Source organism: Patagioenas fasciata, chromosome 3 (assembly GCF_037038585.1).
Source record: "Patagioenas fasciata isolate bPatFas1 chromosome 3, bPatFas1.hap1, whole genome shotgun sequence".
Taxonomy (NCBI): domain Eukaryota; kingdom Metazoa; phylum Chordata; class Aves; order Columbiformes; family Columbidae; genus Patagioenas; species Patagioenas fasciata.
Window position 1 is genome coordinate 67,317,939 of NC_092522.1, and position 21,184 is coordinate 67,339,122.

At 42.0% G+C, this 21,184-nt stretch overlaps 1 protein-coding gene and 1 pseudogene across 3 annotated transcripts; both read left to right on the forward strand.

Annotated features, from left to right (window-relative positions):
- The first annotated feature begins 18 nt into the window (after positions 1–18).
- On the forward strand, positions 19–7,362 carry LOC136100019 (pantetheinase-like; annotated as a pseudogene).
- Positions 7,363–7,492: 130 nt separating this feature from the next.
- LOC136099992 (pantetheinase-like) lies at positions 7,493–18,475 on the forward strand. Of its 3 annotated transcripts, XM_071806541.1 has the most exons (9): positions 7,493–7,936; positions 8,454–8,620; positions 10,354–10,595; positions 10,700–10,830; positions 12,280–12,472; positions 14,029–14,320; positions 15,433–15,806; positions 17,553–17,723; positions 17,981–18,475. In XM_071806541.1, exons 3-9 carry the CDS (start codon positions 10,383–10,385, stop codon positions 18,092–18,094), a joined length of 1,488 nt encoding a protein of 495 aa, XP_071662642.1. In that variant the 5' UTR covers positions 7,493–7,936; positions 8,454–8,620; positions 10,354–10,382; the 3' UTR covers positions 18,095–18,475. The 3 variants fall into 3 exon arrangements, with proteins under 3 accessions (XP_071662642.1, XP_065690768.1, XP_071662641.1); XM_065834696.2 differs by having other exon boundaries at positions 7,493–8,620; XM_071806540.1 differs by lacking the exons at positions 7,493–7,936; positions 8,454–8,620 and having other exon boundaries at positions 8,671–10,595.
- The last annotated feature ends 2,709 nt before the right edge of the window (positions 18,476–21,184 follow it).

Genomic DNA, 21,184 nt, shown 5'->3' on the forward strand with positions numbered 1-21,184 from the left:
GAGAACTGAGACAACGGCATGCCTGGCAAACTCATGCTCACTTCTTGACTTCGGTTTTGTTGAAAGTCTTTCAATTTATCCTTCAGCCCAGAACAGGGTCCTAGAAGGGATTCTCTGTGGTACCCATTTTTCCATAAGAAAAATGGTCTAGCCCTAACAATTTCCAAACTGTTTCTTTTGTGAGTAGCTACTAGAATTTACATGAGAAATACTTCTTTCTCTGCCAGAGCTCTTTTTGGGGAACTAGCAAGAAGAACTGCTTGTAGCCAGCGGAACTGTGAAGCATCGGGGTACCAAAGGGCAGGCTTCCCCTGGGAATGTCCTGGCAATAGCTCTCTTTCCTTTTGTATCAGGTGTTAGGCTTTCCTGAAACCGGGAATGTACAGCTCAACCTGTTACAAAATGCCAGTGCCAATGTTGAGGCAGGTGAGGAGGAGCTGAAAGATCTGGAGGTAGACACAAGGTGCACAAGATGCAGATCTGTGGATGTGAGACTTAATTAGCTCTTTGTGGAATGACTTGTTCACTTACTTGACTTTTGCTGTTAGGACTTGAAGGGGCTGGGATTACTAGCACAAATGTCATTGAAATTAATGAGCTGTCCTCCAATGCATGAACTTCACCAGACCTCCAGCAGAAAGTAGATAGGCTTAACTAACCACTCTAGCTTTCTGGCAACACATTTTCTCCCTTCTTCATTCTTTCATACACAATGGAGGTGAAAGAATCCTGAAAAGGAATCTTTGCTTCCGGGTTTGTTGTTCAAATCAATTCGCATGTTCTCCAGCCTTGATTATCCATGTTTTCTGGAACCATGATTAAAGCAGAGCAGTGGGATCTGCTATGGGAAACTTAACAACCTCCTGTCTAGTGCTGTACTTGTCTCATGTGGTGCCAGGTCTAAACACCCATCTGCTGTTACCAACACAGTTGTACAGTGAAACTGTGGTGAGCAGGGACTGTGCTGGGTACAGCCAAACTACACTTGGTTAGACTGAAGCAGCCCTGAGCTGGGGTGGCACAGGCAGTGCCCAGGTCACAGTAGGAAGACAAGCCAGCTTTGTGTTACTACAGCAATGCCACGCCTGAATCGTTTGCAGACCTGGCAGGTGAAGTGTTTCTTCGGCTGCAGCACAGTGGTGACTTCTGAGTCAGTGGTGTAAGGCAGAATCGCTCAATGCTGGCATCTCTCTTGCTTTTGATGTTTCAAGACTTTCTGGGCAGGATGATTACATCTCCTGGTGTCGGCTTTCCGATACTCTGGGGAATTCCCAGGTTTTGTGCAAGACTGTCCCTTTTAAAGGCTCCCATCTTTGCTTGCCCCCATCTTCCTCTTGGGTGACACGCAGACACCAGACATGGGGCTTCTGAAAGCTTGTGCCTCTGCTGTGCTTTAGGTGCTGTCTGCTCTGGAGGCCTGTGCCCTGGACAGCTACATTGCAGCCATCTATGACCACAATGTGGTCTTGTCTGAGGACACTGAAGTGCCAGTTTCTCCTGACGATGCCTTGGTGTTGATGGACAAAAATATGGCCATTTTGGAAGTGGTTACCAAAGAGGCAGCCAGACAGGTATTAATGACAGAATTAGAGATGTTAATTTTGCAAAACACTGACCGGTTATTCATTTTCTTGATGATGTGTTTTGGTTTTGTATGTTGATACTAGGATGCCCATATCATTGTAACTCCTGAAGATGGCATTTACGGCTGGGTCTTCACAAGGGAAACAATATATCCTTATCTTGATATCCCAGACTCACAGGTGGACTGGATTCCATGTGTAGATCCTGGAAGGTAGCATTACTGCTGTGCAGGGGGTAAGTGTCTGATGGGAAAGATGAGAACCTTTAGGAGTGGTTGTTGGTAGTTTTAAATGTCTCAGAACAACTGCTGTGAAGGCAGGTTAGAAATCGTGTAGTTGCCATAAATAGCTTCAGACAACTTCCTTCATAATTTTCCTCTGTAATTTTTTCTCACTGTTACTGCTTTGATTTTAGTTAGTGTACTTAGAAAGGTTGAGATTTATTTAAAAGAAAAACAAAAACTTTAAAAAAATCTACATTTCAGTAATGTATTCCTTGCATGTTGTAAAAAATGTTTAAGATACAGGAGAATTAGGAATATTTGTGAAAAAAATAACAGCTATTACTGAAAGGCAATACTGCACAGTTTCAAATACGAGTTTTTGAATCCTGACTGGTAGCTTTTTTTATTCTGTCAAGAGCTGAAGCAGAAAGCTGAGATTAGCCCATATGTCAATGTTACATCAGTGCTGTGTCACATGCTGGCAGCAGAAGGAATACCTGAAGGTGCAAAGGTTCATTTTCACTGCAAGGAAACCTCTGTGTTCCTCAGTTAGTGTGAGGTGTAGCCAGAGTTTCAGCACATTAATCTTTGGAGCACAAAACTACTGCCTTCTGTTGAATAACAGAAAAGGATAGTCTTGTATCAGATATGACTAACTTAAACCTATGATTCTTGTAATCTGTATTCTTAGTGCTGGCATTTCTATGGATTGACTAGTTTTGATGTTTCCTTTCCTTTCTTCCTTCCTTCCTTCCCTGTTGTTTAGGTTTGGTCCCTCACCTCTGCTGGAAAGACTGAGCTGTCTGGCAAGGAATAACTCCATCTATGTGGTTGCAAATATGGGAGACAAGAAGCGCTGTAATTCCAGTGATCCAAGGTGCCCAAGTGATGGCTGCTATCAGTACAATACCAATGTAATCTTTGACTCAGAAGGGAAACTGGTGGCTTGTTATCACAAGGTAAGAGCATTTTACAATGTTCAGGAAGTGCATGATGCTCAGATGATTAAAGATGTGAAACAGAATCTGCTTCCCAGGCTTAAATGTGTTTGGCCATAGAGTCATTATACAGCTGATGTCAGAGGGCAGGTGAAAGCCACTGCCTTAAGATGTCTCAATTCCTGCTATTCTGAATTTAATAGCCAGTAATTAAATGAAATTAATTAAAACTCAATAAACCCTCTGTTTTTACTGCTTCTCAATAGGAAGTAACATGAACGTCCTAAACTCTTGCTAACTAAGTGCAAATCCCCCTTACTGGTATAAATGAGAACCATGGATATTTGTGCTTGACTTCTCTTGCAGTAGTGTGAAGTCTCCTTTTCAGATTTAGGATTATAGCACATTCACAAAACGTGTTCTCCATTACTTGTATTTAAGTTAATGAGTATTATATTCAATATTAGTCCAATTAAAATGGTTTGATTTCTAATATTTTTTTTTCTATTCCTTCCTTTCCATGAACAGTGCAACCTTTTCATGACACAGAAACAGTTTAATTACCCCAAGGATCCAGAATTTGTGACTTTCAGTACATCCTTTGGCTACTTTGGCATTTTGACTTGTGCAGACATACTCTATCATGACCCAACTGGGGTTTTGGCAAGCACATTTCAGGTTGACACCATTCTATTCCCAACTGCTTGGGTTAACACTCTTCCACTGCTGTCGGCAGTCCAGTTTCACTCAGCATGGGCCATGAGAATGGGTGTCAGCTTTCTTTCAGCAAATAGACACAACTCCACTTTATATATGACAGGTAATGTGATATTGCTCTAATTGGTCTTCTTCACATGGGTAACATGTATAGATATGTAGTGCAGTTGACCTGAGCAGAAATTCCCATCAGCTCTAGGCATGCATACACATGTCAACAGGGTTAGGACAAGAGAACTTTTACAGATAAAAAGGAAATGAAAATGTGATATATAAGAACTCAGAAATGCTTAAGTTGACTATACCACGTCTACTTACTTGTTAAATTATCAATACTGAGAGCTTATGAATGTGATTCTTCATCTTCTGACCCTCGTGTTTATCAATGTTTTGGTCATGTGAAGGTGCAAACATTTTTCTCCACTAGGTGGAAACCGAACTCTGAGAAATGGTCTTGTGAGTCCTGCAAGCATTGCTTCTGGGTTGGAAAACTTGCGGCAACTTTTCTTTGCAGGCTATATTTTTACTGTATAGTTTTCCTGAGCAGTCAAGCACAGGTTTTGTGGATATTTGCTTGCAGAAGTGAGAGGACATTACTGGTGTTGCTAAAATGTGGTCCTAAACTCCGCCTTCCAAATAAGAGCAAATACGGGCTGTTCCTTTAGTTCTTAGTCATTGGTGACCCTGTGTTATACAATTCATATTCTTTAAGGTTAGGTTTTTACTCTGGGATTTAAAAGCTTATGTATTTATTTAAAGGGCTTGTATAAAGATGTGACTTTTGGTAATATATTTTCCTTACAGATTTTTTTGACTTGACAGTGTTACCATTCATTTTAATCAGAAATACTGATTTCTGATGCAACTAAACTCAATGAGGAATCTATAGCTTCAGGCACTTATATCATATATAAATACATATAATTAGCATGCTAATCTTGTCACTTAGAATACATGAAACATCAGAGTTTGATCTGCTTTACGTTAAATGCAAAAAGCATTAGGTTAGGATTATAGTCCATGAAGGTTTAATTTAGGTTCAAAACAAGCTGGTAAACATTAGAATAAAATTTGGCATGTGTTTAATTAGTTGACTGCTTACTTATATGACGCACTTGCTTTCAGATTAAAAGCTTTCTGGTGTTATGTGTTTGCAGGGAGCGGTATTTATGCCCCAGGTGGTCCAAGAGCATATTATTACAATACAGAAACAGAAAATGGTCACCTTTTGGTGACAGAACTGAGTTCACACCCATGACTATCCTGCTGCTGTTAACTGGAAATTGTATGCCAGCAGGATCCAACAACTTCCATCAAATGGCCACAATTTCAGTGGGGTCATTTACCATGATCTCTTCTTCTTCACAGAACTCGCTGAACCTGAGGGAAATTGTACCATTTGCCAGCAGGACCTCTCTTGCCATCTGAGTTACAAGATGGCAGAGGTGCAGAAGGACGACATTTATGTTTTGGGTGCCTTTGATGGGCTACATGTCATTGAAGGAGAGTATTATTTGCAGGTAAAGTTTTTCTCTTCTTATTTGGACAATGGGAAGGCTGCAAGACTCTCTTTTCAGCCCATTTGCATTTGTCTCATTTTTGACTGAAGGGGTTTAAAAGGAGGCTTTTTTTAGGTCCCTCTGAAAAGATTTGTTTTCTTCATTATGTATTTTAACTTCATTACGAGTGTTGATTGTGCTTCTCTGTCCATGTTATAAATGCTGAAAGTCAAGATCCTGAGTTGATTCTGTGCTATGACACTTCAAGGAGGTTTCCATATATATGTCTACAAAAGGGAGAGAAGATCACAGAGTTCTCCCTGTCTTCTTGTCACAACAGAGGCAAGAGGGCCAATGGCATCCTGGGGTGTATTAGAAGGGGGGTGGTTAGTAGGTCGAGAGAGGTTCTCCTTCCCCTCTACTCTGCCCTGGTGAGACCGCATCTGGAATATTGTGTCCAGTTCTGGGCTCCTCAGTTCAAGAAGGACAGGGAACTGCTGGAGAGAGTCCAGCGCAGGGCAACAAAGATGATGAAGGGAGTGGAGCATCTCCCTTATGAGGAAAGGCTGAGGGAGCTGGGTCTCTCTAGTTTGGAGAAAAGGAGACTGAGGGGTGACCTTATTAATGCTTACAAATATACAAAGGGTGAGTGTCACGAGGACGGAGCCAGGCTCTTCTCAGTGACAAACAATGGTAAGACAAGGGGTAATGGGTTTAAGCTGGAACATAAGAGGTTCCACTTAAATTTGAGAAGAAACTTCTTCTCAGTGAGGGTAACAGAGCACTGGAACAGGCTGCCCAGAGAGGTTGTGGAGTCTCCTTCTCTGCAGACATTCAAAACCCACCTGGACACCTTCCTGTGTAACCTCACCTAGGTGTTCCTGCTCCAGCAGGGGGATTGGACTAGATGATCTTTTGAGGTCCCTTCCAATCCCTAGCATTCTGTGATTCTATGAACAGAGAACTGTTTCCTACTCAGTGGATTGTGTCGTTGTGCTGATGTGATTCTCCTACATGTGCTTATCTAACAAAATGGAAAAACTAAATACAGATACAACCCTTGTATTTGCATGGATTGACAGTGTATTAGTTCTTTTAAATTTCACTGTTAGGCTTATTTTGGTGTGCCATATATTTGCATCTTTTCTCTGTATATTTAGAGTATTCCCACTAGAGTAGGCAAATAAGTAGGGCTTCAGTTTTTTAGGAAACTCAGCCAGAGCTGAAGTAACTTACACAGGTCTCAAACTATTCCACATCTATGACCAAATGTATATGCATTATGCATGAATGTACAAGTAACTTATAAACACGTGTACAAACAGATACAGTGCTTTGCTGTGATGCTGTCAAAGAACTCTATTTTTACAAATTTTCAAGTGCCACCTATAAATTCTCTTGGCACAAATAGATGAGGAGATGTATTGGATAATTTCTTCATGATGACAGCTTTTCTTACCATCAAATCCAGCTCTTGATTGTTGAAAGCTTAGCAGTATTTTGCCTTTCTGTGTCCTCCTCTCCACAAATCTGCACGCTGCTCAAGTGCAAGAGCACAGATCTGAACACATGCGGGCAGCCGGTGGAGATCGCGCAGACCAAGTTTGAGATGATTTCCCTCAGTGGCATGTTTGGCACCAACTATGTCTTTCCGGAAGTCTTGTACAGCAAAGTGCAGCTGGCCCTGGGGGAGTTCAAGGTAATGGGACACACTTGTGAGTTGTCAGACTTGTAAGACAAGTGTCAAGAAACCACTACAAGACACAGGAGCAAGTTGGGAGTTCTCAGTGTCCTGTATTTCAGTAGCTGGTATGAGTTCAGGGCAGCTTTATTTCTACCTGATTTTTGTGGTTGCATTCATGCAGCAGGTACATTTTGCTGATTCCCTTCTTCCGTGTCCCCTCAAATCCCCTAGAACAATATCTTGCTCAAGACAGAAATGTAGTTTTTCTCAGACTTTGTGGTAGCTCCGAGTGAGCTACTACATCTACCAATGAGGTCAGCATTAATGATTGTATAATTTTGTGTTTGTCATACAACAGTACTGCTTTGCTGATGTTTCTATTTATTTTATTTTTCTATAACTAGGTGCTAACTGATGGACGTCTGATAAGTCGGAGTAATACATCAAGGCCAGTTTTAAGTGTAACGCTCTTTGGAAGATGATATGAAAAGGACCCTCCACACACAGGAAGCTTCACCATGATTTCACTGCAGATCCTTTAAGATCTCATGTGCTTGTTTCTACAGCACTAATCATAATTAGTCATAATGTTAATTAATGTTAAACCCATAATCATAATCACATTCTTTTTCTCAAGGTGCCTTATCTAACGATATAGTCATTGTATCGATTTGTTGACTTGATTTTGCAGCAAAAATAAATTACTCTGCTGGGCAATTCTGTATGTGTTTTTATAGCATAGCTTTTCATTGTCATAGGCTTGACCTTGATTTCCCTCGGGACAACTGAAAATAAATTCCTCTGACTTTTGTGCTGTAGGATTCAGGCATGTTGCAGTGGGATATGGCCAGCCAATTTTTAATATTTTAAATTTCTGGTACAGTATTAGAACATTCTTCCACCCTGTCTTAGAATACACCCTTTTCTAAACTAGAGATTAACAGAACCTTTGAAGGCTGATGGTTGAATTTTAAGTTCTTTATTTTGAAAAAGAAATCATGCCTCAAAACACTGTTACTTCAAGAACAGTTATTCAACTCAGCATGCAGTGTAATGTGTTGTCATGCCATCCCCTAACTTATAGTTGAGGGAGACTATTTGAATCTTTCTGTCCACAGTTTCAGGGTGTGGAAAGTTTCCTTTTCTCTGTTGAGGAAATTGTGCCACCTTTTTCAAGCAGTCAGGTGGATCCATAAAAAAATTCTCAAAATGAGCAATTTTTCAGGAGCATATTTGTCTCCTGGTGAAATGGTTACTCATGCTCATGCAAAGGAGAGTCTGGACTGTACAGGTAAGTGTTGGGAAAGGCTGGCGAACAGCTTGAGATTTAATGCCCTTACATGTGTGCAGGTGCAGGCACTGCAGACTGTACTTTCTAAGCAAGTGGACTGCATTACTTTGTGTGGCACTGCTAAGATTTTTATGTACTGTTAATTCTGTTGCTTGTTCTGCATGTTTGTTTAGAAATAAAAGCATTGTTCACATCTAATCTGACCAATACAATAAAAGAATAGACTTGTGGAATGCAAAATATGTTGGTTTTAAACAAAATCAATGTTGTAAACACAAAATTTTAGTCTGTAAATGTATTAAATTGTAATGCTCTACTATTCGTACGATAGAAGAAATGGGAAATACTTCACTTGTTTGTGGAGAAAAAGTATTGTATCTCTACAATTACACCTGTGCCCTAGGACATGGTGTCATGTTACAGCTAAACAACGTAACTATGTGCTGTTGCTAAAAATGGCTGGCTTCTGATTTCCTCACCCCTGACTGCCTGTCCTCACTGCTTTGCATGATTGCAGGTGTGACTCTTCACACAGGCGTCTCCATGCAAGATTAGCCCTTTGAATAAGTAGTTTTCCATGTGACCCCTTGTAGCAGAAAGAAAGGAGCAGGACCACAATCTGAAGACGGACTTACCTCTACAGTGAAGCTGATTTAGCATCAAATTGCATCCTATTTCACAAAAGTAAGTCCTCAGATAACCCGTGTCCTCTGCCAGGGAGAGTGCAGGAGGGGAGTGGGGACAGTGGACTGGGAGGATGGAGGTGTGGAAAGCAGAGGGAGCTCTAGGATAAGCTTCCTCTTCCATTTCCCACAGCCATGAATATCCCAGACCGCTGTAGCTTCACTAAGTTTTATCCAGCAGGCTGGTTTGTTTAACTGGAGTTAGTTTCTTGTTCCTGGGTGAATGCCCAGCTCTGCAGGCAGTTGTGACAGCTGGAAAAGAGGCAGACAGGGATGCCTTTATCCCACCATAGTACAGAAGAACCCCTGTCCTGACAGCATGACTTGAACTTTATGGGGCAGTGCCCAGCCCCTGCGCTTGTAATATTTTTGGTCAGCCCTGCCATTGTAGTCCCATTTCTGGGCTATTTTCCTAGTTGTTGCTAAATGGGAGCATTTACTGTTTCTTCCCTCCCCTAATCTCAGTTAAGGTGACTCAAACCATATTTCATTTGATAAGAAAAACAAGGTAGGGGGAAAGGCTTCTAAGCTACTTTACTTCAGTTATCACTGAAATATCTATTGCAGCCTCCTAAAGGCTTATATTTAAGGCTCCTGAGTGAGCATGGTGTACCTAGAGAAGTAGAGATATATGTGTGTAGAGAAGTACTTATAGAGGTGAACGTTACCAGATGTAAATCAATCTTCCTAATGGTTGAAACACTTGGTCAGCACTACTCTTGCAGGGAGCTCTCTGGTGTTTGTATCTGCCCACAACATTTCTGTTGAGATATTGTAGAGAAAGCTGTGCAGTGACAGCCTGTTCTGCTTCTCACTATTCAGAAAATCTTTTCCAAATGAGAATACTGCAAATATCAGGATGTCAAAAGCAGAAAGATGCATTCGAACTGAACTAAAATATTAAAAATGAAGGCTTCTCAAAACACAGCACATTCCTGGGATCAGGAAAGGTGAGCAGAGGAGCAGGGATGTTGCTGCACCTGGTGACCTTGCCTGCCCTTTGCTTCAGACAAGTGGCAGCTGGGCAATGAGCTACTCAGCTAGTGGCTTGGCTGGTGGCTTACCTGCCTGATTTCAGAGGAAGTTATTTCCTCCAAATATGTATTTTCTGGTGGAAGGCTATTGGAATGTGATGTACAGCTAAACAGAAGTGACAGGGAGAACCCCTGGGATAAATGCAAGGAACAGTTCTGTTGCTGGTGTGTTAAGTGTATTCAATCTAAGTGCAGTGAGATGCTAATGTAATGATTTTGATCTTAAGAAACTCTGACAAGGAAGATGCACATAATGGCAGATAGCATAGGAACTTACGAATATGAAGACACCAGAATAAAGCAAACGGTTTTTAAGACCCTCAGTTTCACCACTCATACTTCAGAGATTAGCTCAAGGGGCACACATCCACCTGTCACTTTAAGTATCAGAGCTGAGCCAAAATATTTGCAGCAAAAATCTATTGCAATCAGTCAATAGAAAAGTAAAATACCAAAAAATTGGGCCGTTATTTCTAGCCATTTGTTTATTTTTCTACTGGCACAATTACTCTTGGCATCTCTCAGCTTTTTAGTCTCACTGAGTTGCGACATCGCTACTGTTAAACTTTCCGTTATGTCACCAGCAACTCCTGATTCCAAGGTAATGTTTTAACAGATCAACACTTCCTCCTTACTTCAAAGTTTAACTTTGACCACTTTTCTATGCATGATCCTTTTGCACCATTTGTCCCTGACTCAGAGCACTGCAGGAGCTGCGAGGCACCAGCCATGCTCCCTTCCCAGCCTCTCCTGCACACCGCGGTGCTGGCACTTGCTGTCCTGCAGGCCCTGGCCTCCGACACCTTCATCGCAGCGGTCTATGAGCACGCTGTCATCCTGCCAGATGCCACTTACAAGCCTGTTTCTCCTGACAATGCTTTGGCCCTGATGAACAAAAACATGGATGTCTTGGAAGGAGCCATCAAGGAAGCCGCCCAGAAGGTACTAGGTGTATTGTGAGCATTGTTACTGAGTGTTTTCTGCTCCTGATGACCCTTCTGGGTATCTGTTGAGGGGTTAAATCTTAACAGAGCCTGTTTTGTCAGGGTGCCCACATCATTGTGACTCCTGAAGATGGCATTTATGGCTGGCATTTCACAAGAGAATCAATCTACCCCTACCTGGAGGATATTCCTGATCCATCAGTGAACTGGATTCCCTGCACCGACCCCACAAGGTGATTCCTTCTGCAGTGATTTAGGTGGTTTCAGTCTCATGTCTTAAGGAGTCATGAGCTGCATTTGACTACTAATGCTTTTGACATGAGGGTAAGTTTCAATTAAAGTTGCAGATCAAGGCAAGTTGCATAATAAAATATATAACATGTCCATGACTAATTGGAGAGGGAGTCCACCCTATTAATTTCTTTATTTTTTTTAATTAAAGAGAAATTCAATCAATATACAGAATTTATGTTACTGAATGTAGAGGAGACATCTTTTTTTGCACTTGGAAAAGCTTTGGTGCCAGAATATGCTGCTTCTCATGCTGCTTTTGTTTTTTTTGCATTATTTTGAATAGAACTGATTGTAAACTCTTAACACTAGTTTGTATTTGTTTTATGTTTTTTGTTTTGTTTTTATAACTGGTGTGTTCAAATAAAAGCACACATACCATTTTTGTGGACAGTCAAGAACTAGTTTCTGAGCAGCTAGTAACAGAATTGATGAGGTCAGTAGTCAAAGTCAAAAGTTTTAATCTTAGTTTTTCACAATTAATATTAAGTCTGAATTGCTATAGTCTCTGTGCTGTAGAACATGACATGTCATTCAAGCATCATGTTCCAGCAGGGACAAGCTAACTTAAAGTGCTGGACTTTAGATCCATACAACATGCAATAAGCGCTCAGCCACGGAACTACAGCTGTGGTCTGCCTTTTTCACCACAGCTGCATCTCCTCAATCATGAGGTTCTTAAAGCGTGTTATCATATCAGTGAAGATGTAATTCCTCGATGGTCTTGAGAGGAAGATTCAGAATGCGGAGAAGTGCAGAATGTGTGACATTTTACTGAGACCTGAGTAGCTACAATACAGAGACTTTAATTGTATGTGGGGTGGCGGCATGTCTAAGCAGGTCTTCATTCCAGTTCTTCACACAGTTTCTGTGAAGGTGTTCCATGTGTGTCTCTCCGCTGTTCTAAATCAAGGTTCTCATTAGCAGCTAGTGGGAATATAACACCTGCCATCACAAGCTGGCATGCCCTGTTTCTTGGCACTGCATATGTATCTTGCATGATGATCTTCCTGTGTGGCCTCTGCGCACCTTGCAAAGCCATACGCACCACCAGCTCATGCAGGGGATATCTGCTCTGTTTTTGGCGTGATATGGGTGCAATTTCTCTCCTGCCGTTTCCCAGCCGTAGGATTATCTGTTTTTTGCAGAGCACATTCTGGGAGCCAAGGGTTGCTGGCAGGCAGCCCAGGGACAGTGTGTCCCTCAAAAGGCCGACGGGAGGGCTCCGGGACCTGCCCCAGTGTGTGGGAAATGGCCACAGTGTGTCCTGTAGCCACCTTGTGTACCTGCCTTCCCTGCCATGACTGCAGGATGGCACTCCAGTGATCAACACCACTGACAGTGCACCTTTGTTAGTATTTTTCTTTTTTCTTTTCCCTAAAATACATTAGATTTGCCCCAGCACCAGTGCAGGAACGACTCAGCTGCATGGCCAGGAATAATTCCATCTATGTCGTTGCAAACATTGGAGACAAGAAACCATGTAACTCCAGTGATCCCCGTTGCCCCAGAGACGGTCGCTATCAGTACAACACCAATGTCGTCTTTGACCCAGAGGGGAAACTGGTGGCTCGTTACCACAAGGTAAAGTGACCTCGGAAAGTCAGGAGCTTTATTTCCACTACTTCCAAGATGTCTCCATTTGGCAAGAGAATTAAATGCCAGTCGTTGTCCCACGGCAGATTTTTGCTTCTGTTTAAAATTTTAAAGAACATCTCTGTTGCTGTGAAGTGTTGACTCCAAATTTGCATTTCAGTTCTCAAAATAGACTGGAATAAAAAGATGATTCCGCAGGTCCAATTTAGCAGCATATGTTTTTGGTTGACTTCCTCAGTTCATTGTTCATTAGCTCCCTATTACTGGAAACTCTACTGCTTTAGCAGCTTTAGTTTTCAGCTCCAGCTTTTCACCAGACTAAACCTTCATATTCCAGGATTTAAAAATATTCATCTGTATCTTATCTTTCATGAATAGTCGGTTTTAAGGAAGACAGGGCACCCCCCCCCTTTTTTTTTTCTGATCATATTTCAGCACAACTTTTGCATAATGGGAATTATCTGGACAAACCCATACTGGGTCTAAAATGAGGGCATTGCAACATTTGTACCCGATTAAAGTATATTCTTTCAATTTTATGTACCTACCTGCAAGGTTCATCAAAGTTGTTTGTAGGTCATGTGCTGGATAGTATGTCTATGTGGCTAGAATTAAGTCAGTTGTTTATTTAGTGCACATTGTCCCTAGCATTTCACCTAGTTCTTCAGAGATTATGCTGAGGCTTTTATTTGTGAGCAAACTGGGTGAGATGGACGCTGATACCAGGCAGGCTGGTCCCCTGTGCGTCCACTTGGCATGGCCCAGGCACCGAGCACCAAGTTACAAGTTCAGCAGACTCGAACCTACTTTTTGACTCAGTGACATGTGTTTATTGTCCAGGCCACCTGGAGATTAAAGAACTCTTAGTGAAGGCGAATGTGAAGGGAGAATGAAAATGTTGAAAAGCTGAGAATGTTGCAAACTTGGATTTCTCTGTTGGCTGAGATCATCTGCCTTTTCCCATCAGCACTGCCTTTGTTTTCTTCTCTGCTCTGTGGTCACCCTCTACTGTCTCATGCTTCCTGCTGGTGCTGTGGGCTTACACTCCCGTGCATCTCCATGCCAAGGTCACCAATCTTTTCTCTTGGCACCAGATCCTCCGTGCTCCTCTTCATTATTCTCTTCTGTGTGTATTTCGGGTCACCAGAATTATAAACTAGGTGGAGAGACTGCAGATTATTTTTATGGGAGTTGCAGGTGGATGATACCAACAGACCTGTGGATTGTAGGCAGGAAAGCAGCCAACTTGCAAGAGTCATAGAATCATTTCAGTTGGAAGAGACCCTCAGGTTCGTTGAGTCCAACCATAACCTAACTCTAGCACTAAACCATGTCCCTAAGAACCTAGGGCAATATGTCTCTCCTCATATCCACCTTTTGAGCACTGTGGTGATGACATAATTTTAGCCTGACTTCCTAAATGTGAAGGCTTTGAACACAGCTTAAAAAGCATCTCTTGTCATTCTGAAAAATTTTAGGTAATTACTCCAGGATATTGCGGTATGCACCTTTAACTGGTTTCTCTTTTCTTCCTCCTGCTACAGTATAATCTATTCATGTCAGAAACTCAGTTCAATTACCCAGAAGAGCCAGAAGCCATCACCTTTGAAACCCCTTTTGGGAAGTTTGGCATTTTCACTTGCTTCGATGTCCTTTTCCACGAGCCTGCCGTGGTCCTGGTGAGTGAGTTGCAGGTAGACACCATTCTTTTCCCGACGGCTTGGATGAACGTCCTGCCCTTTCTGACTGCGGTTGAGTTTCACTCTGCCTGGGCTATGGGCATGGGTGTCAACTTCCTAGCTGCCAATACACACCGCACCAGCATGTCTATGACAGGTAATTAATTCCAGCTCTGTCTGAAAAGTCTGTGTAACCATGAATCTTCACTCCTTGTTCTGCAGGGTGGTTTTGCAGAGGAATATAATGTGTTTATCTGGAAGATGAAGAGTCTAGTCACCAAATTTTAAACCTGACGAACTTACTGGTGCCACAGAAGGCACAGCAAAACTTGTGGTGTTTTCTTCTCCTTAGCTTCTTAGAATTTTCCTTTCTTTCTTTTAATGCCTCTAAATGAGTAGTAAGTTACTGTTGCTTCTACCTGTGTAGAAACTTCTGAAACTTAGGCTCTTTTCCTCTCCACCTCTAAGCCTGTGATGGAATGCCAAACTGTAACTGTGTACTTGTAAACCGTGTACATGGCTCCATTTTTTCTGGCCAAATGAAAGGCTTATTTGCAGCTTTATTTAACACATTTGTGGAAACATGGTGAAAGCAATTTTTCAGACCTGTTGCAGTAACATTGCTAAGAAGTCTACATTTTCTTTTAAGAGTGTAGCACTAATTTTCTAGATGAAAGCACAGCATTGGCTTGGGCTTTCTCGTTTGAAATGGCTGACAGGCTAATGTTTTATGTCTGTTTTATATGGCTCGTTGGCAGTGATGTTTATGACAGATCTTTGATTCCCCTCTGTCACTTGCCACTGGTCAGATATGAATTCCCCATATGGGAAGGAATCAGTGTAAACAGGGCTGGACAGTTGCCATCTCCTTCTGTGTTCTCCAGGACAGGCCTGTGATACTTGCTTGTGTTGTGGTTTGGATGGTCTTAATTGGTGGATGGTCCTTTTACAACAATTAGCTGAGAATAAAGGAATTCTCAAGGAACTCCATTGGATACAGGAGAAAAGAGAACTGGGGAGGCCATAAACACAACCATAACATAATATACTCTGCTTTTGGCTACACTGAGCAGACCTCACCTGGGAAAATAAATGCTATTTTTTTGCTAAAACATGAGCTATATGTACTGAGCTGCTAATGATCACACTTCATGAGACTAAAGTTTCTGTAATATTTATAAAATTGTGGATAATCTAGCAGTAGAGACCATTAAAAGGACAGTATGAATGTTTTTATTCATTTTGGACTGACCATTGTGCTTTCTTCAGGGAGCGGTATTTATGCACCAGACAGAGCCAGAAAATACTACTACAATATGAAAACTGAGGATGGTCACCTCCTCATTGCTGAACTTGATTCACACCCTCGCCTTTCTCCTGCCTCCCCACCTGCTGTCAACTGGAGCTTATATGCTTCAAGTGTCAAAAGATTCTCACCAGATGACCATGATTTTGAAGGACTCATCTTCCACGATCAGTTCACTTTCACCGAGCTCACTAAGCGTGAAGGGAGTCTCACTGTTTGCCAGAAAGACCTCTGCTGTCACTTGAGCTATGAGATGGCAGGGAAACAAGAAGATGAAGTTTATGTGCTGGGTGCTTTTGATGGGCTTCATGTTGTTGAAGGACAATACTATCTGCAGGTAATGATTCTTTGGAGGGGGGTACTTATTTTGGAAAGCTTCTTTTCAGAGAGGAACCTTCAGTTCTGTGGGGAAAAAAAGCAATGACTTCCTTATATTCTGGAGTCCTGGTGTCCTATTTGTCAGCAATGGAAATTACTTGCTAAAACATCCAAGTTTGCTTACCTGTAAATCAAACAAATGCAGTGGAGAGGTCTTGTGTGCCCACTATTTCTTTAGGTGTGCAACATTTGCTAAATTTAGGTCCTCTTTTGTGACCATCTCTACTAAGTGTTCTGAATCTCCTCTGTAATCTTCATCAAACGTGCTGTTAAAAAGTCAGTTGATCATGTCTGTCTTTATGAGATGCTCTGATAATCGAGGGTCACAGAGATGTTATTTTTTTGTTATTAGTCAAATCATAGCAATGAAGTGTACTGAAATGGCATGCAACTTTGACAGGAAATGTCCACTCTTCCTCTCTTTTAATCAAATATTTGGGAAGACAGTGAGTTACATCCTGGTTGAATTTTCTTAAAGTCAAATTAGAAAACCTTCTTTGCCTTCATAATTAAGTTGCTGTGCCAGCAGACTATTCTTTTTTGTAGTTAGTTATTTCTGTCTGTCAACAGAGCCTTTGTATATGAAGTGGTACAGACTCCAGGACATGAGGGGAGATCTTAACCAGCAAACAGCTCATCTAATACATTTAAGAAGGTAGACTGAACAAATGCACTTCTTGGTGAACTGACTCAGAAAATTTGAGTTATTGTGTCAGCTGCCAGATGGTCTCTACAAGTACTGAATTTTCTAGAGAAGACAAGAATTTCTACTCTTCCTTTTTTCCTCAGTATTTTTTTCATTGCCTCAGAACATACTGAGATAAATTTATTCTTTATATCTCTGCTTATTTGCATTTCAACACAATACCATATTTGCTGATTAATAATACTTCTAATGTTTGCAAATGTAATTCTTCTCTTCTCCAATATCTGATACAAATAAAAAGACTCCTCCATCACCTGTCAGCAAAACCAGCCAACATCCTTTGAATCTTTAGAGGAGTGCTAGTCCTATTTTGTATTTCTTCATGATGTCTGTAAACATTTAGCAACTGGACAATTAATTCTAAGGACAAAAGGAAAACATTGTCATTCCTCTTTTCCTCTATGTGCTGCAACTACTAACACAAAACTGTAACGGGGGATGCTCACTTCATCACCTTGACGTATATTCACCAGGAGTTGGATGGAGAAAATCAAGTTCAGATTTCCCATGGGCTACCAAGCCATCTAATGAATATTCATTAGCAACATGCACAATTACCAGTAAGAGGACCTATGTGTGCAGTTGCACAACATACCCATGAGGAGGACTTTGCTTCATTTGCCTAAAATTTCCATTCACAAACTCATCTTACAGAGACCCGTGGGAAAGGAACCCTTCAAACAAAAGAACTGGCAATTGGAAGAATTAGTGGAAGTGACAGGAGTGGGCTTCAGGGATGAAATAAGGTACTCTGGCAGCACTTACGCCAGAAACAGTTGATTTCTAACTACTAGGGCAATGCAGGTCTGGAATACCCCCAGTCAGATCAGGGGGTGAAAAAGTAAGCTACAACTAACAAGAAGTTTCTTAAAGATTGTGGAAGAGATCTAGTGGCGGTCACCTACTCTGACATACATACACTAACTTTGATGACACAAGGCTTTCCTACAGGGATGTTTCCGTCTTCCTACATGTGTTGTTGTCTTCTCTTCCCTGCAGATCTGCACGCTGCTCAAGTGCAAGAGCGCAGACCTGAACACATGCGGGCAACCGGTAGAGACTACGCAGACCGAGTTTGAGATGATCTCCCTCAGTGGCACGTTTGGCACCAACTATGTCTTTCCAGAAGTCTTGTACAGTGAGGTGCAGCTGGCTCCCGGGGAATTTGAGGTATTGGGACATCCTGGAGATGTCATGCTAGGTTCTCTGTGGGATAGTAACAGAATAAACTGTCTCAAAACAGCTAAAGTGAGCTTGCTCATAAGGAATAATCAGATCTATTAATTAGCTTTTAATGAAGTCATTAGTTTCAGTAAGGGATAGGATCTGACGTAGCTTCTTCCTGTTTTGTCACATCTTTCTGAGCTCTCATCATGTTCATATGGATACTCCTCTAATCATGTCCTTCTCTTACTTTTTTCGATCAGGTGTTGAATGATGGGCGCTTTGTAAGTAAGACAAGACCAACAAAACCAGTCATCACTGTGACGCTTTTTGGACGGTGGTACGCAAAGGACCCACAACAACCACCCTTCCCATGATTTTACCATAACTGAAGCTGTACACTGTTAATCTTATGTCAAAATGAGATACAGCATCTTCTACTGAAACAATCCCAATTATGTTTCTTATTTCCAGTTGCACAAGCTTCTTCTCAATGTGCTTTGTTTAGTAATAATGCGTCAATATTATCTGATTGCTACCATTTATTGAGAAGAATCTGCTTCTGTATCATGAGATTACTAATCTTTTATTAGTAGAAAACAGAAGTTGTGTTTCTGTCTCTGTTTTCTGGATTTTCATTTTTCTAGCTCTCAGAAAACCTGTGTTGTAGACCAGAGGATACATTCTTATTAAAATAGAGCATTGCATATTTTATAATTACAGATTATTATGAGTAAATAAAATAGTGAAGGATGTGATTTGTGGGTGCTCTGTATGAAAAATCTCAATAATGCTTTGTCTCTGAAATATAGATACTTATGCTGGCCTATGCAAGTCAGCTCTTTTACCCCACTTACACTTTTTTTTTTCCCCCCTATGTGTGTTGCTTTGGTTTTATTGCCTTTATGCCACTGGTGCATGTTGTGTGGCACACAGCAGCACAGAATAGTGTGTCATGGAGGCTGAGCAAGGACTCCAATCAAAGAACCAACCCCGAAACAAAACCTGCTACCGCTTCTTGCTCAGAACTCAACATGAATCATCATTTATTTGAAATCTCTATTGAGCCAAAACTTGGAATTGAAGCCCGAAAGTATTCTTGCCAGTTCCTCCCTTCCATCTTCTTTATCTCTTTCTAGTCATATAACACCAGCATATGTGAAATAAGCCTTGTCTTTTGCTCCTTTATGATAATGCCAGATAGTGCTGCCCTGCAGCACTAGGGGTTAGGGAATTTAGACTTCTACTTAAGACCAGCTGCTCCTGGTGAGAAGGCACTGCTCATATATTTGATTCCTCTTATCCCCCAGTGACCTGTGCTTTGTTGCTGCTGGTGCTGGACCCTGGTGACCTTTCTTCAGCATATGAATGTATAAAGATGTGCATCTTCTGTGGCTGTGTCTTTAAGAATTGCCAGAGACCCCTATTAGTCTAATTTCTCCTTCCTTTCCCTCACACTGGCACCGTTCCTGGTCTTAGCATAGTGCTCTCGAGGTCCTCAGTCCTATGTACTTCTGTTATAGAGCTGGTGAGGCTTTGGGAGTACAAATACTACCCAGATTCCAGTACTGATTGTCAGTTCTGTGCACCATATGACATTTTCCGTTTTCAAATGTAAATAGGTACTAATAGGTACTCACATGTGACATAACATAGTGTCATGTCTAACATAATGACATGTTTGTCAAAAGCCACAGCCTGACTCTGATTCATGGAAACTCAACATCAGTGCTGCTAGGCACACCCTCTCTTAAAAGCTTGTTCACTGTTGGAGTCACTATCTGACAACAGGCTGACGTCAGTCCAGCAAACGATCATGTGGTGCGATCCTCCTCCCATGGGTACAAACTCAGCACAGATACTGTACTTGTCCCCTGGGAACCTGGTGGGTGATACCACAACTCTCTCCCAGGGAAAGGATCTGGATTTAAGGGAGGCTATGGCACACAAGAAGGTCTCATCTTGCAACACAGAAGGGATTCAGGGGGAGCATGTGGCCAGTCTTGGAGCTGAGAGGTGTCTCCTTCAGGTTTGTTCACTGCTGATACCGGTCGCTGGCTAAGGGAATGTGTATGCAAGTAGTATATGATCCCAACCCTGGATATGGTATTTTGAATTCAGGATTTGGTTCAAGGCCATTGAGGTTTGGTTTAGGTATATTTGTACGTTGTGTGTTTTCCTACAGAAGACTGGCATAAGCCATTATGGCACTGAATTATTTTTGCGATGAAGATCACATAACATGTATTGTTGTGAAACACATTGTTGTGTGAAGCGAGCCAAGCATACAGAAAGTTATTCGGTGCAAGTCTACCTATTATCTACATACCAGCTCAGTCTGTATGAAAACAAGGCTGCGTGTAACCACTGATAACAATAAATACTTCTGCAAGGGAAGTGCACCAAAAAAGTGTTTCATTACCTGACAGCTGAGTCAGAGCCGAAGAAGGTAGGCAACTTTGGCAACCAGATACAAGTGATTTTTGTACATGTGCAGCCTTAGCTTCAAGTTTTCCACTGGAGTGATCTGTAGCAGTAAGAAATCAGGCTGCAATAAGCAAAATTTAGAAATCGTGGCTCCCAATCAGGATGCTCTTCCAAAAAAGATCTTGGGAGACCAGAGATCTTCAGAGCTCAGTTACTGAGCTGTGTGCTGGCAGGTCTTCTCAGACAAACAGCCTGCCTGGCAGCCCCCTGTGATGTGGACCAGCCCCCAAAAGCTTCATAACTCTTAAGTCAGAGCAGCTCTGAGCTGGGGTCGCACAAGTAGTGCCCATGCAGCAACACTGAGCTCAGGGCTGTCCTCCACCCCACAGTCTTGAGTTTGGTCAGGAATGTGTCCGTGCTGGTCTTCCCTGAGATTTCCCAAACTGTGACTTGTTTTCCTGCTGTGACCCAGGCTTGCCTTGAACTGCGTTACTATAGCAATGCCACACCTGAATCATTTGTAAATCTGGCAAGCAAGGTGTTTCTTCAGCTGCAGCACAGTGGTGACTTCTGAGTCAATGGTGTAAGGCAGAATTGCTCAATGCTGGGGGCTTTCTTGCTTTTTTTGTTGTGAGACTTTCCAGGCAGGGTGATTACATCTCCTGCTGCCGGCTTTCCGATACTCTGGGGAATTCCCAGGTTCTGTGCAAGACTGTCTATTTTAAAGACCCTCGTCTTTGCTTGCCCCCATCTTCCTCTTGGATGACTTCCAGACACCACACATGGAGCTTCCGGTGCTTTAGGTGCTGTCTGCTCTGGAGGCCTGTGCCCTGGACAGCTATGTCGCTGCCGTCTATGAGCACAACATGGTCTTGTCAGACGATACTGAAGTGCCGTTTTCTCCTGAGGAGACCTTGGTGTTGATGGACAAAAACAAGACTTCATAGTGAAGAGGAAGATGTTGGCATGAAGAATATTTTCCTTGGTTTCTTGCTGAGTGGTAAATGATTAGCCAAGTTGTGTTCCTTTACCCTCACAGA